Source organism: Copadichromis virginalis, linkage group LG14 (assembly GCF_057382275.1).
Source record: "Copadichromis virginalis isolate Kocher_CV1m ecotype Utaka linkage group LG14, C_Virginalis_male_GT1.1, whole genome shotgun sequence".
NCBI classification, from domain to species: Eukaryota; Metazoa; Chordata; class Actinopteri; order Cichliformes; family Cichlidae; genus Copadichromis; species Copadichromis virginalis.
In genome coordinates, this window is record NC_140631.1 from 15,162,285 (window position 1) to 15,185,263 (window position 22,979).

The 22,979-nt window shown below is 42.0% G+C and overlaps 3 protein-coding genes across 10 annotated transcripts in view; 1 reads left to right on the plus strand and 2 right to left on the minus strand.

Annotated features, from left to right (window-relative positions):
- Window positions 1-1,047: 1,047 nt before the first annotated feature.
- On the minus strand, window positions 1,048-12,868 carry zbtb38 (zinc finger and BTB domain containing 38). 2 transcript variants are annotated; one of them, XM_085479429.1, is made up of 3 exons: window positions 12,472-12,868; window positions 11,659-11,924; window positions 1,048-5,406 (listed from the first exon to the last, which is right to left on the minus strand). In XM_085479429.1, exon 3 carries the CDS (start codon window positions 5,404-5,406, stop codon window positions 1,750-1,752), a length of 3,657 nt encoding a protein of 1,218 aa, XP_085335555.1. In that variant the 5' UTR covers window positions 11,659-11,924; window positions 12,472-12,868; the 3' UTR covers window positions 1,048-1,749. The 2 variants fall into 2 exon arrangements, with proteins under 2 accessions (XP_085335555.1, XP_085335553.1); XM_085479427.1 differs by lacking the exons at window positions 11,659-11,924; window positions 12,472-12,868 and adding an exon at window positions 8,071-9,625.
- An 80-nt stretch (window positions 12,869-12,948) lies between these two features.
- fbxo36a (F-box protein 36a) lies at window positions 12,949-14,355 on the minus strand. Of its 2 annotated transcripts, none has more exons than XM_085479432.1 (4): window positions 14,234-14,355; window positions 13,830-13,938; window positions 13,518-13,690; window positions 12,949-13,381 (listed from the first exon to the last, which is right to left on the minus strand). In XM_085479432.1, the coding sequence occupies exons 1-4, from the start codon at window positions 14,351-14,353 to the stop codon at window positions 13,235-13,237; spliced, it is 549 nt and encodes a 182-aa protein (XP_085335558.1). In that variant the 5' UTR covers window positions 14,354-14,355; the 3' UTR covers window positions 12,949-13,234. The 2 variants fall into 2 exon arrangements, with proteins under 2 accessions (XP_085335558.1, XP_085335557.1); XM_085479431.1 differs by having other exon boundaries at window positions 13,506-13,690.
- Window positions 14,356-14,364: 9 nt separating this feature from the next.
- Window positions 14,365-22,979, plus strand: part of trip12 (thyroid hormone receptor interactor 12) — a 28,707-nt gene continuing 20,092 nt past the window's right edge. The window contains exons 1-4 of one of the 6 annotated variants that reach the window (XM_085479422.1): window positions 14,365-14,430; window positions 17,968-18,114; window positions 18,528-18,653; window positions 18,842-19,626. In XM_085479422.1, coding sequence (XP_085335548.1) covers window positions 18,017-18,114; window positions 18,528-18,653; window positions 18,842-19,626 — 1,009 coding nt within the window. In that variant the 5' untranslated portion in view covers window positions 14,365-14,430; window positions 17,968-18,016. Of the gene's footprint in view, window positions 14,431-14,458; window positions 14,883-15,811; window positions 15,905-16,175; window positions 16,197-17,967; window positions 18,115-18,527; window positions 18,654-18,841; window positions 19,627-22,979 lie in introns of those variants that run through there. The other 5 variants (XM_085479423.1, XM_085479421.1, XM_085479425.1 and 2 more) reach the window with 5 other exon arrangements.

The following is a 22,979-nucleotide window of genomic DNA, read 5'->3' on the forward strand; positions in this document are numbered from 1 at the left end:
AGAAAATATATAAGATTACTAATGATCATATTTAGATATACTAGATTTAGCTCATATTTATTTTAATGACCACAGTACTCAGTGTAGCTTTTGGGCAATATAGTGAGCCCTCTTCACCTGAACACTGGAGCTATTCCTAGATATAATCTTTCTTTCTTTCCTTTCATAGTATAGTGGTTTACACATTTGCTAGGCAGATCCCTGGTTCTGTCCCGAGGGGAGACACAAGTCCCTGTGGGGTTCTGCCAGGAAGGGCATCCGGTGTAAGAAAAAAATAAAACAAATTGCCAAATCAAACATGCTGAGCTACCAGCTGTAGCGACCCCTTGTGAACAAGGGAGCAGCTGAAGGTAGCTCACATACTTTGTCTTTCTTCCATCTTCATTTATAAATGTAAATACTTCTAACTTACGTTTGTAATCCCTATTCAGGACACATAACTCCACAATATTTAGTTATGCTCTTATATAATATGATGTTATAATTTGACCCTGCATGAGTAAAATCCGGTCTATTTCCAAAGCCGTATGCAGCAATACTTACATATTTAAAAATGAAAAGAAAAATCTGATCTGGAGTCACATCGCTGCCATCACGATTTGCTGCTTTTCCCTCATTAAAGTTTACGGCAGGACAGGCTGCCTCAATGTTACTATTGGTGTGTTCAACAGTGCCTTATACCTGAAAATGAAGAAAGGAATTTCTTTTACACATCTGGAAATTGTGTCTTGAGCCTAAACTCTTAAAAACAGATGCAGTTTGTGTGGAAGAAAACAGGGAATTAACTTTTCAGATGGTGTGCAGGTCCCCGAGGACCCATGAGGAGTGCACAACCATCTCGTGGCTTGATGGAAGAAGGCTTTGCACCAATAAGCCTGCTTAAATCCTTCTGCCTAAAAACATCCACCACACTTAAACACTATGTTTTTCTAGCTCCTCAGTTATAATTAGTTTCACCAAGTTTTAGCATTTAGGCGTAGATTATGCTATGAAACAATGGTGAAGCCTTTATTATAGTTTTGGCCAAAGCAGGACAGGATGTAACAGTTTAGAATATCCAACAGTATTTATTTAAATAATTTTACATGTTTTATACATATTAAACACACAAAAGTATTAAGTTTAATCTCAGTGGTGCAATGAGTTAATTCAAAAATTGAAATTACATCAGTGGTGCTTCAAATTGAAATCGACTTATCCAAAGTATTAAATGAACAAATTAGCATAGTCTACCTATAAAGTGCAACTCGCCATGTCCAGCTAGCTGACAGGGAGATTCAGAAAGGTGACAGTCAGAAAATTCATATGGTTTTCTCCAGGCTTAGAAAAGTGAAGACTAGACGGATTTTACATATTTTCCAACACTTTGTCTCTCTGCTTTGATATTGCACATCGTTTTGAAGAAATATCACCAGTAGTTGTATTTATTTATTTTGTTTCCATGAGCTTTCTGTCATGTCACTGAGTCTACCTTACATGCATAGACAATGGACAAAATACAGTCTGTGTCAAGAGGTCCTATATTATGCAAGAAACAAAAAAAAAACTTGAACAAAAGCTTACTGAGTCTGGTTTAGGAGGGAAGAGATTACATGGATAATTAGATCATCATGTTTACTGTTTGCTGTCCCTTCAAACACTCTAAGCTGCAAATACAACATTGCAAATCCTATGTTCCCTAACCAAATTGCTTTTTTTTTTCTTTTCTCCTTAATCTTCCCTGTAGCTGGTTGCAGTCCTCATGGACCTTTAAAAAAACGGCTCCTCTTTGCACACCCATTTCTCTGGCTTGTGCATGGAAATGTGGGCACCTCTAGAATCAGAGTCATTTCTTCTAAGGAGTTCACTGTGACTGTTCGTTCTTGGTCCCGTCACAGCGTCCGTGTTGCTGTCACTGTCTCTGTCGCACGCTTGCCTTTTTGAAACCAGGTGACTTGAATGCTGTGTGTTTAACCTCTTTTTTGGTATTTTGTGTTTCAGCTTTGAGGCTGCAAGGGAAAACAGTGGGTCAGTGCAAGGTGATAACGGGCTTTTAATGCTGGAATATGACACATCTTGATGGAGAGTCGTTAAGTCAGTTTTCTCCTCAGTTTTAGGCTGATTCTCATCAACGGAAAAATGTTCCCCTTCCACTCTTTCATGTTTTATGTTCGTCGCCCCGTGATTGTCACTGTCCTCTGTTTTGACGGTTGCCTGTCTGTTGGCTTCGCTCTGGTGTGCAGAGTATTTCGAACACGGTGCGAAGTCGTCAAAAGTGTAGCCCTCCTCGTTCGCTTCCTTGTGTTTTTTCTCGTGGCTTCTCTTCGTGGCGAGGTAGAGAAAGCGCTGGGGACAGAAGGAGCAGCGGTACCTTTTCTCTCGGTTGGGGCTCTGGGGTGTGTTATCGAAGCAGGAGCCATTTTCCATACAGCTGCTGCAGATGTAATCGCGGCCGGCGGGCGCCTCACTGGGGGGGCCTTGTTTACCGCAGGTTCGACAGAAACAGGGGTGAGAGCCAATGACATGAGCCCTCAGACCGGTCTCCGTGATAAAAGAGCTGTCACAGATCTCACAGTTGTACGTGGCCCTTGGGCTGCAGTTCTTGCCAACGCTGTGCTTCACCCTCGTGCTGCTCACCGACACGCTCTCTTCTCTCAGCCAACTGCTTCTTTCCAGGTGGGCCTCGCTAGCAGCAGTTCTATCTACTGATGTTTCAGAAAAATGGTGAAACATGGCTTTTCTGTGCTTATATCTGAGCTTCTTCCTTTTCTTTTTAGCTTTATAGGAATAGTAGGGGCGCCAGAGCTTATCTGCTCCCTCGCAATCAGACGGGTCATCGCATGCCTCTGGCTCTCTGGTGGCAGCAACTTCTGGTCTGAAGCGGAGCCTGGGACTCTCTGAGTCTTCCCTTGTTAGAGGGCACTGGCTTGGGCTCTGCTCCACACTCAGTTCTCGAATTCTCCTTTTTTTCCTGGGAAATAGTTTCGATCCTTTGATTTGGCGTCGGATAATGGCTTCGTTGCCAATTTTGACTGTTATCTGACACAGCGGCATGGCATCGCTGTCAAAAGATGGACCTGGGCATGCTGGTTTAGCGATGTATGTTTCTGTTTTTGCCCCCAATGTTTTATCACACAACAAATTCTCTGTGTGCGATTGAAGGATCTCCTTGGTCATGTCCTCGACTCTTTTGGCAGAAGCTGACAGCTCACCTAGCTTTTTAACAGTGTTCAAGGACTTTAAGAAGGGCATATTATGACTCATGTGCTCTGAGTTAATTAACGGAGATGGATTATCTTTGTAACCTGCAGGAGATTCTGCATGGGGTTGCACAGAAAAGGAACCGTCATAGCTAAAGAAGGGTGGACCTCTGTTTTCTGCCTCTTTTCTTGTGGCCCCTCGAATTTCCACCTCACTGTTTAGATTTTGGTCGCCATCCTGGTCACATGGCTTGTCAAAGCTGATGCGAGGCATGACAGGTGAAATCATCTTTGTCGTTGCCATGAACGTCAGAGGGAATGAAGCAGTGTCAGAGTGGCTGTTGAGACCATTTTCTTCAATTTGAGGGATAACAGAGTTACTGTCTGTTGCAGACTGATCACCTCCTTCAGCTCTCTCTGAATACGTGTGACTGTACGTCTTGTATTGTCTTTTTCTAAACTTCATGGGTAGAAGCCTGTAGAGTTTGAGAGGATAAATGTTGGATTTTAGCCCACCGTTTGCAGACTTTTTCTTAACAGACAGACTGGGATCAATGCCATGAAAGGACTTCTGATGGTTCTTCAGGATATAGTATGTCATGAATGTCTCCAGGCAGAAAATGCACTGGTAGCGGCGTTCACCTGTGTGCCAGATTTCATGCTTAGTGCGATACTCTGCCAGGGCAAATACTTTGTTACAGTAATGACAGGGGTAGGCCCTCTGCCAGGAATGTACATTCTCATGCCGCTTTAGACTGGATAGGGTGACGTAAACCCGTTTACATACACTACAGCTATATCTCCTCTGACCACCATATATCTTCATTGGCTTCTCATCGTGTGGAGGCTCTGATTGGTCCACTTGAAGGGGCTCTGGGGTGTGAGGGCTTGGTAGGTCGGTGGGAGGAGGCTGGGATATGTTGGTTTCCATTTCTGATCCGTCATCGGAATGGTGATCCACCTCTTTGGTTGAGCTATCCCTGGCATCTAGTTTAGGTGGGCCTCTCAAAGCCTTAGGACAGACCTGCTCATGGTTGCGCAGACGTTTGAGGTGTATAAACTTCCTGTGGCAAAACTTGCAAAACAAATGACTAACAAAACGCTTTTTATGTACCTCTGAGTGAATGGTGAGAAGAGCTTTATTTGTGAATATCTCCGGACAGTGCTCACAGCCATAGATTGATATACTGTCCTCTGTCTGAGGGGAAAGTGTTGGCGGACCCAGCTCCATTGGAGCTGTATCTGTGGCCATAGGTGGCCCTGTGTCTATGCTTTTTTCTGCCTCAGAAAAAAGCGGAGGCGGGGTCATAACTGTGGCAGGTGTTGCAGTAGCACCGTCAGTAAATGTGGGGGTCACTGTATTTGGTTTGTCGGTTTCTGGTTCGGCTGGTGTCGGAAGCATGCTTTTACCCAAAATGCTTCTCAGCTTGTGCCGCTTTTTAAGCGGTCCTATATTCCTGTAAATGAGTTGCTTTGGCTGTGGTACAGCTGGCTTACAGACCTTCTTGCTGTCACACTGACTGCTATCTTTGCCTTCAGTGGATTTGCATACTGCATATGAGTGCTCGGAGAGGGCGTGGGTAGTCTCATTGTTCCCGCTGAAGCAGGATGTTGTAGAACAACTTGATGGGAGCTGACCCAAGTCGGGTGACTGCCTCTCTCTGTTTGCTTGATCCAGAGGGGTGAAAGGATTGTTTCCAGGACACACTTCAGTGATTGAGAAGGCATTGGTGATGCGTGGTCCTCTGCTGCTGTCTACCTCCTCAAGCCCAAGAGGTGCTTTCTTTATTTTTTCAGACACCGGGGCAGTGCAAGAATCTGCTGGTTTAACACATTCATCCTGTCTCTCTTGTTCTGCGAGCTTCTCCAAAAAAGCAATTCCGAGTCTTTTTCCAGCTGCTACGACACCCTTGGTGTCCTCTGCATCAGATGATGTCACCTTCGAGCAGTATATGAAGTTGAGGATACAGGCAAACACTTCAGACTTAAGGTCCATCAGCTCCAGCACTTGGCTGGAGTTCCATGGCTCAGAAGTCGTCAGAGCGTTCCTGAAGTACCCACTGCAGGCTGCCAGTATGTTCTTGTGGGCCCGAAACTTTACATCCTCCACCACAATGGTAACATCACAGAAGAGGCCCTGTAAACGCTGTTCATTAAGCTTGCTAAGCACAGTTTGAGGGTGAGCGTTATCCATCAGGTTGTGAGGGCATGGAGACACCACAGTCATCTAAACATAGGACGAGAAATAATCACATTAGAGTTTTGCGAAACAGAGAATCTGAATTCCAAAAGAAGACTCAGGAGTGAAGTGTGTACATGTATTATTTGAAGCTATCAAGCTCTTTGTGTGATTTAACACTAGATGGCAGTAATGTCCTGGCACATGAGCTCTAATGTCAACAAGCTGGTGAACACTTCTGACTCAAGAAACTATATTTTCACTTGCATTTTGCATAAAATGTAATTTTCTAACAATTCAAAAATGGCTTACACAATGACTTTAATGCAAACTGTAGGCTCATTGAAATATCAGACCTATAAACTGTGGCTGAATTGTCTTAAGACTGTGTTGCTCTCTGAAATCACTTCTGCTTAATCCCAGATGTGCTTCTCGTCTGTAGAAGAGCTCTTTAATCTCACATTTTTAAAAGTTAATCTCCCTTTTTATGTCGGGCACACGTAACTGTTAATGCACTTTGTTATTTCAGGCTGTAAATCATTAGACGGTGCAGCAATAGGGAGGGTGTGAGTAATTACTCAAGGAATGGAAATTTGAGCTTTAAGTGACAACTGTAAGCTACTACAGCAAAGGCTGCAGAGGAGCTGCTTTGTGGCTTATAGTTTGTACTAGAAAGTGCTCTGGTGGGAGTGTGTCACGCAACCGCATAGAAGTACTGCGAGCGAGCATTTTTATTCAAAGGCTGCGTTTAAATATGAGCTAAAACCAAAGAGACCGGCTTAAAAATTTGGCGGAATGGCTGCAGTTAAAAAAAATCCTGAATCTATAATAACCTAATGGTTGACAGCTGGTGCACCTGGCATTCTCAAACAGTCGGCCCTTTTTGTTTTTAGTTGTAATTAATGATGAATAAATTGAATGGTAATCCAGTCAGTGTGATGCCACAGCGGTGCACAACACAAAGACCAGTTGTACAGTCATCATGACTGCCTGTTGTTTTTGGTTTGTTTTGCTTTGGTTTTAAAGTTAATATATGAATGTTACCCATAGAGTTATGAGTCATATGCTCCCATTTTGTTTTTCAGTTTGTTGTGCAGGCACCAAAGGTTGCTTTTAATTCCCAACTATTCATCAATACCTCGTTTAAGGGCAACTAACATAAACAATGCTATGAAAAGCTTATTTATTGCATGTGTTAGTATATAAAATTGATAATGCATTGATAACAGTAATGCAGTAGTTACTCTTGAGGAAATGCCTTTCAGTTTCCGCATACTGGAGCTAATGGCGGCCTTGATTGTACAGACTGGTATTTTTGAACGCTGCCAATCCAGCGTTTATGGATTAATTTGAGTCTGATAATGACTTAACGCGATCTGCAATCTGCAAACCCTAGATGAAGTTAATTCTGACTTTGAAAGAGGATGACGGGTTAACTGTGGCCTACTCATATAGAGTCAGGGATGAGTCGTTACTGAGGCATTTAGCATGTGTTACACAGTGCGCTGACTGTATCTGCTAAAGCACACTCAGCTTACACTTGCAAGTGCTGAATCATCACGCCTTTTGCAAGTCAAGCTCAGAGGTCACCACTTTACATTGATGCTATTTTCATCTTTGTGGCTGCATTGAAAGTCGCGCAGTGATGATTGTACAAATTAGCATTAGATCCTTTTTTTTAGGAGTTTAATATGTTTTTATCTACACGCCAGCCATCTTTATCGGTTAGCTCTGTTTTAAATTCACAGTTCAGTTTGATATCTGATATTGTGTCACGTTTTGTTAATGTCTGCCAGTGGTGCGCACCATTTGGCAGCCTGCTGTTGTGAACGACCGGTATTCTTTACTCCCGGGACTGCAGGTGATTTATCACCGAAGGTATTTTTTGTTTACGTTTTGTTTTGTTTTTGAATTCTCGTGCAACAAATATGGCCGCCAGTCTTTAAAGCATCCCAGACTGATGAAACACAGCCACCCTGCTGCCGTCTTTCTCAGACAGGCCTCTGTTGTCATGGCAACATGCTATGGCGCAGCTCTTATTGGGATTCAGCTGGATGGCAAGTGACTGTATTAGCCGTCCGAGTATTCGGTCCCCTCTCTCTCCCACAAACAAGCTGCCCTCTCTGAGAACCTGCACCGCGCAGCAATCTGCAGAGCAATCGAGGTTTGCCTTTGTCTCGGCTTGAATGTACTTTGTGTCTGTGTATTGGTCTGTGTGTCTTTGTCTGCAGCAAAAAAAAATGGACTTTCTCACCTAGCGCAAGTGATGTGCCACGCATTTGTTTTAATTTCGTACTTTGTGCTTCATCAGAAGCGTTTCATCCTTTCCTCTGCATCGTTATTCTACTTCACCGCATTCATTTTTTCCACATTTTGTATGAGTTTTCTCGGATTTATTCCCACCACATGCTGAGCGGAAATTAGAATTTCTCATCAGGGCTTATGAATTTGCCACACCCCAACTTTAGTTTACCTTCAAAGACAAAGTGAAATTATTTTTGTTACATCTGTAATGAAAAAGTCCCCACACACTAAACCACAAACCAAGAAATGACAGTACAGCATACAGACAGCATTGTCAATCAAAGAGCGAAATATCAAAGCAAAAGACACTTCACTCATCTGTGCGAAGCGAACTTCCGCAAATAAAAATTAAAAACCCCAAACAAAAAAAGAGAAAGAAAAACGGTTAAAAAATCATGCAAAACATACCTTAGTAAATCAGAGAAAGTGATGCAGGGCGAACAGGAAGCAGTGTCATGCAGTATCCCTTTTCTACAGCCCCGTGTATACCAAACTATACATGAAAAACAGTTTCGTGAGACCAAGGCGAAAGTAGTTTTCTTTTTCTATGATGGTCGCTGAACAGTGGTGTTGTCAGAAGCAGAGCTTTTTCTGACGTCTTTCTTCCTCTCCCTCCCTCTCTGTATGAAGATGACTCCGGCTCCAACGTCCTTCGCCTCTATCCATGCAGCCCAAGTCCTGGGCTAGATCTGCCCTGCCCTCCTCTGGCTGTCCCTCTTCTGTCCTGCTACAAGCTATAGGAATAACTCACGGTTTAAGCAGCGTGTAGCTAAATCGGACTATTGGTCTGCTTTTGTGCTGGCTGGGCAACTGAAGCTTTCGTTCTGGAGCCACTGAGCAGGAAGCGGCAACTTTTATTAAGCATGGCAGAGGGTTGTAGGGAGAGCGGAGAGATGCAGGGTGCTACATCACACACCAGCTCTGTACTCGAATGCACCGCCAGAGAAAACGCTGAGCTGCATTGCTATTAGCAGCATAGAGTGAAGGGTTCCTCTGCTGTACAGCAGACGATCTATTAAATCTCCCCAGCACCGCACCAGCGGGATCTCGATGCAGCTCGATGTTGACCAAAAATGCATGACATAAAATCATCTCCAGCCCACTTAGAAAGAGCATGCACCTTAAATGCATGACGCTACACTATGTCTGTCTTTGCCAGTGCAGCAATACATTACACCAAAGGTTTTCGTCTGTGCTTACGCAGTCACTGTGGTTAGGTAATGCACAAGCTAAGAGAAGATGGCACTGTCCTATTTGTGTAGCTTTGTTAGTCAGCGGACAGATGTTCATCAATGCTTTTTCTCACAGTTGCATCGAGCATGCAAACCGGATGCAAAGCTAAGAGAGAGTCCCGCTTTCAGCAGAGACTCTGCTTATACCTACATAGAAGCTGCTGATTGATGCACCGGCAGCAGATGCGTCAGCAATGCAGACGAGGAGGGGGAGGGGAGGAAGCTAAACACGACATGGCTCTGTGAGCTTCTCACTAGCCTCTAAGGACGGAAGCACTGTTTTATTTACGTGGCTGAGAGTGGAGTCATATGACTGTGCCCTCCTCATCCTGACTGAGATCCACTTTAACAAACAGCAAGCATCAAAGCTTTCATTTTTATGGCACTATTTAGTTCAAAAGACAGAAATGAGGCAGGTGCTGTATCACCATGCATGCACTTACTCATCGCCCTGAAGGGGGGAATGTTTTCTTCATTAAGTGTTTGTGCTTTCCACACTTAAAAGACCGAACTTTAAAATCTTAACAGCCGTGACTGCTGCCCCCTTTTTTGTGTTTGCTGTATGACATTAATTTGGTTTGATGAATGCACACAATAGCCACCATTTCTGGGTGGCGTGGCACGCAGCCCTCCGCTCATCGCTGTTCAGTTTTCTTTTCAAATATCATCATCTACATATCTGCTTGTGTGAACTTACAGTGTAAAGCAACAAAAAGACAGATTAAACATATTTTTACTGTAGCAGCAAACATTAAAACGTGGATTAGTTGTTTGATTCAGAGTAAAAATTAGAAAAGCAGTCAGTTTGAGAGTGACAGCGGAATGATGATGTTTTCTTTTAACCTTTGTAAAGCAAAGAAAGTAAAGTTTATGTATATGAAGACACAAACTGCCTGACACCAAAAGGAAAAAAAAAAACTCTAAATGATAGTGGTATTGGTTGGACACTTTAGTTCATGCTTGGATCAGACTGATCCTTTAAGGCTTTTGAACAATGCTTTGTGGTGAAAACGCCATAATTACAGCGTGTGTTACTGTAAAGTTTACTTTGTATTCTCTGGTCTGACTCTCAGCAGAGTCAGCCTACAGGTTCGTTTGACCTTCATCATGCAGCGTCAAACTATCCGCCCATTCTGTGAGAAGTTCTTATCTACTCGCTCTCACGCATGTGAATGAGAGAACCCTGCTTTGGTGGGAAGAAGTTAATTTGTGTGCATGGATGCATTTAAATCTGCATTTAAATAAGTCTACACAGTAACCTTGTTTTGCTTTGATTGTCTGTGCCTTACACCGTACAGTAAAACTACTACATGTCAAAGTAACCTTTAAACAGAATAAGGTGGTCACAAAAACACGTGTACAAAAAATGAAAATGAAATAAAGTTAACGGTTTGCGGAGGCTGCTCTTGGAAAGCACCAGAGTGTAATGAAAAAGCGGTAAAAATGATTTCACTTTCATTTGGCATCATTTCTGGGAGGGAAGGTGGTTTAATACATTTGTTTTTAGACTCTCACCACTACTTAAGCCTTCTTCTGGACTAAGAAAGCTAGGAGCGTTTAATCCGGCCCATAACGTGCTAAAACTGGAGTAATCATCGCTACCATGAAGGCATTTTTTGCATCACTGTAGTGTATCAGTAAGTCCCCATACTGAGAGTAAGAAATAACTTGATGATAAAAAGATGGAGATTAGAATGGCTAGACATTTATTGCTTTATAACAAATTAAACCTAATCCATGTAGACCATTTAGGTTATTGTTTGCCACCATCTTTTTCAATAGACACGTGTGATTCCACTGTGTGCAGAAACCATTAAGAGCTCTTTTTCAGTAAGCTGCATTTAATTAATATTTATAGACTGCAAGATATTGAAAAGAGGAAGAACAGCATCAATTTCTTACTGGTCAGACAAGTTTATAAGCTTTTTAAAATAAGCTTATCGAGATTTGCATGTCACAAAGTGGGCGGTACATCAAACAGATAATTTTTGATCACGATTGCCTTGAACTGTCAAGACATATATACATATATGTATTTATATTTTCCTTCCTGGTATGACATCTCTGTCCAATCATAGCAGCCACCTGTTGTTTTAGTTAGCGCCTGTGTGGTTCTCGAATTCACAGCAAAGAGATATTAGACGTCAAATTAAAACCCTGGTTTCAGTATATATTAGTAGTTTGTGTCTAATTTCAGGTTTTCTCCTCCGTAAAACCTGACAGCAGATTCTGATGCTGGAAAAACGAATCATTTCTTATTTATGAGAAAAAGCCCATTTTGTGGTCTTCTTATTGTTTTAACCTAAATAATAACTCATCTGTATGAACAGCCTAGATACCCTTATTAGGGTTTTTTTTTTAATTTATTGCTTGGCACAATTGCTTTGGGATTTACGAGGTTAGGTCTCAAGCTAAAGCTTAAAGAGGCCTGCAAATTATAAGAAAGAAAATAACTGTCCTAACTGGAAGTTCTGTGCTCATATTGGTATTTTGTAAACATAACCCTGACATTACAGCTAGGATGTGTTTAAAACCATAGGACAAAGTTAACAGGCCTCTTCGCCTCTGATGCTCAGTGAGCTCAGCTGCGGCCTGCAGGGACGCTCTTCGGGGAAAAGGCTGAGAGGAAAAGACTGCAGCAGAAGGCTGAGTAGGCCTCATTCTCATTCTCAAAGCATTCACACTCTTTAGCATACAAAGACATTCATCCCTTGGACAACTTATGTTGCTGCTGCAACAAGCACTCGTACTTTGAGATGCCTACCAAAACGTTTGTGTGGAAGGTCTTGCCGGGCCTGTCCCTTCGCTGTGGAAGCCTCTCTGGTGTTTGTTTAGAAGGAGGAGAGCGACTACCCAGCTCCCATTCTTCCTCTAGCCCGGATCAGGTCATTACCACTTTCCCTTCGTCACTGCCGTCTGTGGACTATGGCTCTGGCAGAGGTTCCCGGTTCCTGCTGTGCGAAGTTGCCTTCTGGAGGCTGCTGCTACTGCTGCGTCACTCCCGCTGCATCACTGACCCACAAAGAGGAACTGAGAAGGAGGGGTGGTGTTGTGAATGTGTGCAGTAAATGGATAAGCATGAAAATCCCCACACAGCCCTACACCAAGTCAGTAATCAAATGGATGTGGCTGATGTCTCTGTGCCTCAGAGTGAGGCCTAGCTGTTGCTGTGGTATTTGGGAAGTGGGTCTGGGAGACAGATTCTTTATTGTTACGTAATGAATATTTTTCCTAGACCAGACTCAGCTGAGAAGGCGGTGTCAGGGGCTAATAATAGGTCATGGTACCCACCATTCAGGGCTGTATGCTGTCATGTCAGATCACTCCAGCACACAGCTATCATTTGGCCACAGAAATATTTGATATTGCAGGAAGGCGCGGTCATTTATGTTAAACTACCTGCAGTTTAACACGTGTTCTACTTTTTGTTATAACACAAGGGCTTACTTAGGTTTTGTTTCTTTTTTTGGCATTCTTACATGACAGTAGGACTGTATTATGTTATTCTTTTAAAATTTACTATAACATGCCAGCTCTGATTCTAAAGTACCTGTAAACAGAGAAAAACAGTGCATACCTTTGTCTTATGTTACTGTAGCTTGCTGGTACAGGTTTCAGGAGAGGTAGGTAGGACTGCTGTGTCAGATGTCCTTACACACGTATATGTACAAGCTTTTAATCCAGAATAAGTAAGTTGGAGTCTTTTAGGCCTTGATATGGTAACCAGAACTACAGCACTTGTTTTGCACACGTTACCTTTACATACTTGATTTCCCTCCTCCTCCTCCTCCTCCTCCTCCTGTCATCTGACTCATTTTGACGTTTTTATTGTGACATTGCTCCCTCTGCTGGCTGCTTCAGTGATCCCACAGAAAGCCAGGCTGCCTTGTGTATGCAAAGACAGCGGAGGCCGGTTGAGGGCTTTCAGCAGAGGGCGCAGCCAGCAGTTCACCAGCAGATGTAAACAGGAAGTATGACATGATGTCAGCAGGACTTCAGTTGCTTATGTATTTTTCTGTAAGTTTGTTTACATTTTAATTTCACCAGGTTGTCATCCAGACATGAAGTGCCAATTTAATGTCATTTACAAGGAATCTTACACAACGCACACTCTTTGAAACAAAACAAAACTTGCAAGCAAGAGTTTCCTTTGTAATGCAAAAGTAGTGACTTCCTTTGGAGAATATTCACAACATTTTTACACACACACACACACACACACACACACACACACAAAAGCCCTCATTCATTACTGAAGTCTTTTTTAGTTTGCTAATGAGCCAGTGTGATTTTACTTGTTTTGCAACAATAATAAAAGGGTTTGTTTTTGAATATATATTTTACTGCTGTTTTTTATCATCACTGTTGTGGAAAAAAGTTAGAAAGGTGCTCTTCCAGCCCATGGCACTGGCTATGTCCTCAATGTCCCTGTTAAACCCAGCGCAGTTCCTCACAGTCTGCTCCCAAAACTTCTCAGAGCTGAAGAGCTGGTACAATCCGGTTAGAGCACAGCACAACATACACGTGAACACAAATGAATTTGAACACAAGAAAAAAACAATAGACACTAAAGCATTATTTCTGTATCATCGAACAAATCCAGTACTTTACCGTTGTCCTCACCGTTTTGAATCTGCGTGACGTCTGTGCCAGCAGTGCCGTGTCTTTCAGCTCGAGGCAGTACATGATTCGGAGCATGATGTCATCAGGTAAACGCTCCAGGTAATCAAACTTTCCTTGGCACAGTGCTGCTGTGTAATCCAGGATCCTTTGCCCAAAAACAGCACCGACTTCATCTGCAGATGATAAGTCGACAAACACAGCCCTTTCTATGTCAAATTATAAACCCAAACAAGATTCAGAAATAGGTTAGAAAAGAATATTATCAAGAACTTCATGGAAGTGGGAGTGATGATTTCGATGAAGAAAACTTACACTGTAGAGTTTTATCATTTTGGAAGTCCTGATGAGATGTCTTCTGCTGATTTGGGGGAAGACCTCTGCATTCAAGTCGCAAAGAAATCCTCCATGAGGTTAGTATTACCTAAATTTAGAGGGGAAAAACAAAGATGGGACTTCAAGACTTTAATCCAGGAGACTCTCTTGAAGTAGTGGCTACGAGATGCCGATATGCTACTGGAACAGGGCAAATGATTTTACTAAAACATATTGCTATTAGCTTGTTATTTGTTAAGCATAAATATTAGAAAATAGTAGCAAAGCCATATTTAAAGCTAAATAACGTGAAAATTAAGCTAGCCTCAAATAGAGGGATTGTTTTTATAAGCACGCTTTATACAGTTACTCCTCGAAAGTCTGTTATATAAATAATACATAACCTCGTTTTTGGTAATGACAAGTTGAAAAAAATCCTTTTGAGGCGGCGGACCCTGACCACTAATTTCAAACAGTCTATCCCCAAGCAAAGACGCCATTTTGGACGCAAAAAATGTTGCCATGACAACTAAAAAGCAACTAAAACTGTCTTTGCACAACGACTCATGAAACGGACCGATTGCTTTTTCATTGATGTTGGGTAATAACAAAAAGTTATGCGGGGCATATTAATTTTACACATATGCTTGTTTCATATATGTCTGTTGAAGGGGGGAGGAGGGGGGTCACGGCCCAGCGGATTGATACTTAATATTTATGACAAGCTAATGTTACCGATGACTTCAGTGATTCAGCGACTGTCTCTGGATGCCTACAAAAATAGTTGAATTGTCTTCATTAGAAACCCGTCGCTTTGTTTCGAAAGAGCAGCCGATCCAGTGCTCGCGCTCGCTTTGTTGACTGAAAGCAAGCAGATACAGAAAATAAGGAGAAAACTAGTCCCGGAGCGGATGAATCACGCGGAGGTATATTGCGGTTGTGGGCCCCTCAGCTGATGTGAAACTAGCAGTGGTAGAGAGAAAAGAGGAGCTGGTGCACTGTCTGTTACAACTACAACACTGGAACAAATAGGTAACAACATTATACCAAAAGGTAGACATTTTCACTGACATTTAAACCTGTAGTCTTTTGGGATTTTGACAGTATTTAACCTCGAAATACATCGGAAGAATGGGTGTTGCGAAAATAACTCGAATCCCGGTCCTGCTTTCCTGTTTTTTTTGTGTCTAAAGGTATCAGGGGCCATTTCTTTTTGCTAGTTAGCGTTTACTTGCTAACTGCTAGCTAGACAACTTGTTAATGTTTGGGAAATTTTGATCAAAACTTTATCATAAACACTGAATTGGTGCGGTGTTGCCAAAAACGCTGTTTTCAACACAAATCATTTTAACCATCCTGTCGAGCTGGCAAAATGTTAGCCATCGACAACAAGGCTCGCTAACGTTAATTAGCTGGCATGCCAAGGTTAGCTGGTAACAGCTATAACGCTCTTGTTTGATTAAACATCGTAAGCTGCGCGACAGTCCTGTAGCTGCTAATTCGGTCTCGACGGGGTTAGTAATGTGGTGTTACCTCGGCTCCCAGCTTAATTGAAAACAGCGAGGTATTTTAAAGCCAATAGCCGGCTGTTTATTTATTTTTTTTGTCAGCTTACTGTTTGCGAGAGAACGGTCATTGAAGAAACCCTCGCTGTGGCTAGGCTAGTATTAGCTTGCTAATGATAACCTAGCCGTGACGCTTTGAATTCTGAGCAAGGTACTTTAACGGTAGTTGAATGAGTTGTTTGGCGTTATGTGTCCCATTTACCCAAGTCTTAACAAGAACCATGTGCTGTGTTGGCACGCTGTTTGTTAGTGGTCAACTTGTCTTCCTGGCTAACAGTAGCTAAAAGGCTAGCCAGCGCTGTAGTAGTGAGAGGGAGGCACTGGCCTTAAGTCAGCTCAGAAAATATTGTTAGCCATCCTTATAGCTGACCAACATTAGTTGGGAGTCTGTCTGTACATAACAATTCGCGCTGACAATTGCATGGAGAGTGTAGAACTGTATCAGCGTCGTTACATGTCTAGGTGACAGTTGTGTATTTTGGATTTATTTACCCCCATCAATCGTAGACGGTGAGCTTGCTTACGAAACACAAACGTATTTCTCTTTTCTCTAAACTTGATTGTCAGCCCCCACCACCACCACACACACACACACACACGCGTACACGTACACAGAGCTGTGTGTCCTGGCAATCTGACTGCCAACTTAGCTTGCGTTAGTTTACTTGTAGCCTGCTAGCTTTATTACATTAAACCGCTGTCGAAAGACGGGTCTTGTCGATGTTGCCTTTTTTCGACGTGAAGCTAATTTCGGATGAACCCGATCGTTATTCGCCAGTTGGAGGGGCGTATTTGCCATTTAGTAAGCATTATGTCGTTTCGTAACCCAAACAAGCTAGCTTCTCAAATGTGACAATTTGTTTGGCTAGGGTACTAGCTGAATAGGTTGACACACCGGCACGCCAACTACGCATTTCAGTGTAACCGTTGCTACGTTAGCCAGCGTAACTTTAACTAACTGCTGGTCCGCAGTTAGCAAGTCTTCTAGCGTTTTCTCTTTTTTAGATTCAAGATGTAAACGCCACAAGCTTCGCTTTTGGATGTGTGAAGCTTTTCTGTATAAATAAACCGATACGATGGAGGTATTGTTAAAATGTATGGGGCTTGCTAGGATATTAAGTGGCTAAACATGCTAGCGTTAGTCGGTGGTGGACAACTACGTCAGAAATATAGGCCTCTGTAAATCATGGGTATAAAAAATCGGACACTTCAGTTCTTGTTTTAGTTATGTGGTAAAATAAACTGGGTCGATGGTCTATGTGAGGCTGTAAATCATTTGATGAGCTTAACTAATACCATTATACTCTAGTGGGGAACACCAGTTGTCAGAATGGACGAATAACAAAGACTAGGATGCACTGTCAGTGCAGGCCTAACATGGCCCAGTGAGCTTGGCAAGTGTGTCGTATTTTTATCATCAGTATCCGTGATATCATAGTTTAACTTGTGACTTAAATAGTCAGATGCTTTTGAAAAGAAAATTAAAAACATATTTATTTAGGGATTCAATGGTTTTTGTCTAGCAAATAATGAAATCATCTTCCTGTATGTGTTTAGATCAAGTTAATCAATTGTCTTATCAGTACTGTCACTTTATTGACTCCTGTGAGTTAGATACATGCATTCACTTCTAATGTTAAAAAGAAAACTTCTGTACTATTCTGATCAATTAAACTGTTAAGATTGTACTGCACCCCTAACACTAAGCACACTGGATCAGATATATAAATTTTATACAATGCTGTAGTCATTTTGAAGCATAATTGCTGTTGGCAGTTAGTTTAGGACTTAAACTGAAACCAGAAAAGAATTAAATTATAGTCTACCGTATTGTATGTTTATTTTAATTAGGCTGTGACCTTGGTTAATAATACACAAAGGAATCTTTTGCTGTTGTAAGGAAATTGTAAAATGATCCTTTTGATGATTTTAAGTATGTGAAAAGGTTCCAGTAGTGCTTTCTGACAAAGATTTAAAGGTACCAATGTGTAAAAATGTATTATACTGTGCGTAAGTAGGGTACTTGATGATATTCATGGAGCACAGGGAGGGGGAAAAACTAAAACATTTCAGTAAAATTTGATATTGGCAGTAAGGTTTAATATTAACAGCACTGCTGTATTTTACTGAATGTTATTCAGAGAAGTATACATTTTGTTATGACTGTTATTGAGAGATTAGGAACACGAACTGTGCTCTGTGCTATGATTTAGTTATTTTTAACGGGTCATATTGGGCCACAGTAATATAGTTAGCATAAAGTCTTTAAAAGTTCTTAGTTCCCCATTTTTGATTTTCAGCTGTGAGGGGATGTAGTTACTAGCATGTGGTGTTGCTGCCAACCCCCACCCAGATGTTGTATCTTCATGTACAGTCTTGAGAAAGTTTTGCCACTGATCATCTCAAAGGGGCCAGAGTGGTGAACCTGTGGTTCAATGATACGCAATCTCAATAGACGGCAGCTTATTTTAAACCACAGACAACTTGGTGGTGATGGTGAGAGGGTGCAGGTTTAAGGGTGGTCTTTGTATTTTGTTAATGTTCTTTTGTGGTCTCTTTTTCCTTTATTACAGTGAATGGTAGTGTCTAGAAAGGGTATGTCCCTTCAGGAGAGAGGTGCCAATGTCCAACCGGCCTAATTCCAATCCAGGGGGGTCACTGCGCCGTTCACAGAGGAACACTGCTGCGGCCCAGCCACAAGACCACACAGTTGCTGGAAGGTGAGTGTATCTGCATCCTTACTGTCCAGTTAAAATCAGAATATTTAAAAGGCAGCCGTAGTTTGTGGGCAGCAGTTGTTGAACCTTTCTTGAAAGAGCAATAGATGAAATGTTTCGTAGAGGGGAATTTGTATTTGGGTTGTGTCTCTTTGTAGTTAATTGGTATTTAAACTTGCTGAATGGTAAAATTGTCCTATGTAATCAAAGGAAAAGCTTATCTTTGTTCTTTTGTCATAGTTGGTAATTAACCCTCTTTTAGCTTTATTTTTCATTAATCTCCAGACGTGATAATGGCCAGATTATATGCAGAGGGAGACAGGCAAAATGATTTGGAGATTGATCAAGTCTCTTTATAAGTAACTTAATCACAGACACCCACACTGTTACGTGCTCTTTAATTTCCAACCTTACAGGTTGCAGTCAGAGCAGGTAAAACATAAAGCAAATTCCCCACCTGAAAGTAGAAGACCTAATTCTAAGGCTCCCAAAGCCACAGCCAGCTCAGCCACTGGCCAGTCCAGAGGGCACAGCTCAAGAAGGTACCTGTGTTTTCTACTTGGTGCTTAGTGTGTATGTGTGTGTAAATAGGGTCATGCATTTTTTTGTCCTTTTGGACTTTGATCAAAATCTGAAAAAAAAGGGCAGTGAATGTGGCATTGCAATGCTCTGCTTTTTAGGATTCATAAATCTTCTAAGATGGACTTCTGTGTCTTTTCCACCCTAACAGAAGCGGTCTTACTCTGTCCGTGGCTTCATTTGTATTGCAAGACGACCCAGAGGCTGCAGGAACATCTGAACAAGAGCGACCAGGCCACCAATCTAAGAGTGAAGGCAACCGAGGGCTGAAGCGAAGTGAAGCTCCTGACCAAATCAGTACCTTTGGCCCAACCCCTGCCAAGAAGCCGAAATCACTCCCATCACCCCGAGACAATACCTCAGAGACCAAGAAAGGCCCAGTTAAGTCCAAGAAGAGATCACTTACTTCAGAATTGCCTGCATCGTCAGGTCGAGGCCAGAGCAAGAAGAGTGTGGCCGCTGGGGCCTCGCCAATCCAAAAACGGAAAAAAGCAGACTCTCTCCCCGGTCTTAGTAGCACCGCTGGGTCCCTCCCCAATCGTACCGAGGGCAGAACTGCAAAACCCACCAAGCTGGCGTCTAAATCGGCCGCCTCAGCCAAAGCTGGGTGTAGCAACGTGACAGACTCCTCCTCCTCCTCTGCCTCCACCTCTTCCTCTACCACAGGCACCAACAGCACCACCACCCAAGGCGCCCGAGTCAAACAAGGAAAAGACCAGTCCAAGGCACGTCGCTCCCGCTCAGCATCTAGCCCCTCTCCACGCCGTAGTACACGTGACAAAGAGCAGGCCAAAGCTGCCAGCTCTTCAAAATTTGAGTGGGCAGCTCGCTTCAACCCCAAAGTCAATCTGCCAAAACCCAAACTGTCCTTGCCTGGATCATCCAAAACTGAGACCTCCAAACCTGGGCCATCAGGATTACAAGCTAAGCTAGCAAGTAAGTTACATTTACTGTGTACGTCTGCATTATTAGCTCTATGAGGACAGCATTTGTACTTCAGAAATTTTTCTTTCATATTTGTTTTTATATTTTTTCTATTGTTCAGAATAGTTGACTATCACGGAGGGAAGTTGTTTTTTTTGTTGTTGTTGTTGTTTTTTTAAATAGAGCTCTCCTTTAATTTTTCTTTCCATTGAACTTAATACTATAAAGAGGGTTAGGATTTGGCTTGTGGGTTTATTTTTCTTATTTGTTTGTTTTTATCTTTTGGCACATTGGTCTTTGATATTTGAATTGAGGTGTTATTTTCCAGGGATTAAGTGTTACATCATGAGATACAAAACCTTATTCTGAACTGCTGGGAATAAATGTATTTGTTTTTGTATTAGACATATTCCAGCATAACTGGTAAAGCATACACATGATTTTAACTTCAGATAAAATTGTGCAGAGAAAACATTCAAAAAGGCCCATATGCAGACATTAGTGTAATTCATATATTTATGATTTATAAGTACAGTTGGTGACACTGTAACACAGTGTGTATAAAAAAAGTTTGTGTCTTGACTAGGATGTCTCATGTACACATGTTGAGTGTGGACTGCACAGAGCTGGTTCATATTTCAGGCATAAGTACCAGTAGCCTGAAACCGGAGATGTATAAATACTGGTGGTCATTCAGTTGTCAGTGATTTCACAGGTATGGCAGGCTCAATCAGCAGTAAACAAGACTTTTTGTAACATGGTCTATATCGTGGTAGTCCTGTAAACTTAGTATAGTCAGTTACTGCTCTGTAAATTACTATGAATGCAGATGTTTTGAGTTTTAGCACAGTACACTAAAGCTGGTTCTCTTGCCCCTCCCCCAAAAGAGCAAGTATCTGAAATGGGAAACACATTGCTCCACCTTTGCATGTGTGCTGCAGAAGTTCACAACAGTTTCAGCTATATTGTGGCAAACATGTCTTTAGTTATCATAGAAGAGAGAGAGGTCAGTGTATTATTATTTTTTGTTTTACTTTTTGTGGCTTATCATATCTATAACATGAATTTGCATGAAGTTTTTTCTCCTCAATTGACATTCACAACACAGAACAGCACTTTAAGAGGAAATTCAAGAGGTCAGTAGTTTCAACAACAGTATTAAAAACGGTTATCATGAATATTGGAGCTAACGCTGGCGCACACATTAACGTTAGGTAGACACAAAGAGTCGAGGGTCACAAGGCCAGATAAAGAAGGGCACAACGGATGCCCTTCTTGCTGCGTTTTATTTCAAGTGGGAAGTCAAAAATCCCGTATTCCAAATTTGAATTATCAGCTGGAATACTGCCTCAGTTTGGATTTATATTTCTAAAACTTGGAACAGGCCTGTTAATCTTGACTTAACAATTCAACATGGCAGCAGTGTAGTAAAACTGTAAAACATGTACTCTGTCCTGAACCAGGGCTCTAGACTAACGTTTTGCCATGGTTGCACTGGTGCGCCTAAATTTTTTTTCTTAGGAGCACCAGCACAAAGGTTAGGCGCACCCAAATTTTTCAACCGCATCACTTAACAGCGCAGTTTTACATGTGCACTTATTTGGGGGGTAAATTGCTGTCCATACAGACAATATTCATTTGTAAATGATTAAATAACAATCTTGTGCTTGAAGTGCTTTGGCACTCCTTGGCAATATTGTAGACAATGTTAAACTTGATGGAAGCGCATCTGTAACCGGAAGGTCGCCGGTTCGATCCCTGGGCTCTCTGGCCTGGTCGTTGTGTCCTTGGGCAAGACACTTTACCCTACCGCCTACTGGTGTTGGCCAGAGGGGCCGATGGCGCAGTGGGGAGAGGGGACACTTAGGCAGTGCATTTATCATGACATATAATGTATTTTCTGGATACACTGTGATTTTTCAGCATTCAGAGATTGATGACTCCGTGTCAGAGCACTGGCTATGAATTTCAGACGGATCAGGGTTTAACTTAACAAAAAAGTTATCAATAGTTATTTTCATCTTTTCTTATTACCCATAGCTCTACATCCACTTCTGTCGGGCCTAGGCTACTCACTAGGGCTGGGTATCGTCACTGATTTCTATAATCTATTAGATTCCGATTCACAAGGTTTCGATTCAATTCAATTTTGCCTCAGACAGTCAGTACTGATACTTGTGAGACTTCATCAGAATTGTGAGCATCACAGCAGATGCCTTTGTGTTTTATTCAGTAACTGAGAATAAAACTTCCTGGCCTGGCTTTTTATAGCATATAATCTTAAAAATATTCTGCAGTATTCTCCAATTTTGCATAATTTCTTTAAATTTCTTCAGTATTGGGCAGCAGAAATTAGGCTTTCCTGTCCGAGGACATTTAAGTAAAAACAAAAAAAAAACCCACAGCTGCCGACAGCGCTGTAAACAACGGTAGACTGGTGGGTAATAAGCGAATGAATAATGCCAAAAACAGAGATTTGAGACGGGAAACTGTTCTTAAAAGAGAGAGAGCTGTGCATGAAGTGTGGTGTTTTTTTTTTTTGGTTACTTGAACAGTTGGTCGCACCAGTGCGACCTAAGATTTTATTTTTTATTTTTTTATTTTTTTAGTCACACCATTGAAAAATTTGGTCACATTCTAGAGCCCTGTGAACTGTTGTGTATTTGTGACTCGATTAATAAGTCACATACAGTACTGACAAAACTACCTGTAAGTGCTGCAGGAGTGGTTCGAAGCTAAAGAAAAATGGGCCTTGCATATTATTGCTGCTGGTGTGGTATAGCTTTACCTTGTTAGCAAAACAAAGGCATCTAACTTCCTTGATAAAGTGAACGCAGCTAGTAGCTATGGCTACTAGTACTTAGATACAGGAGCAGCCCCCGCCCCCATGGCACCAAAAATGGCTTTGCGTATCTTCCTGGGTATTGACAAGTTTGAAATTCCAGTATTGTGACAACCATGTTGTGTATATGTAATAAAAGTACTACTTAAATGAGGTTTAGCTAATAATTATATTTGGTGAGTTTTTGTGTCCCGGTGACCATCAAAATTTATACTCAGGCTTTCTCTCCAATCATTTACATAAGGACTTCATTTAACTGCCTCAAGGTGTTGCCAAAATGGCCACAGAGTTGCAAGAGTTGCTTCTAGGAAGACATTGGCTCTAGTATCCAGCTTGTCTGATAGCCTATATAGACCATTTGCACAAATGTATTAGTGAAAATCTGGTATGTCTGGTGAAGTGAGTTTGAACTCAGAGGGGTCAGTGTGGGGTCAGTCTGTTCTAGATGGGTGAAAGGATAGTAACTGAAGTCAGCTCTGTTCCATGGGCTATGGCCCAAATAGAGACCCCTCCTTCGTAGGCT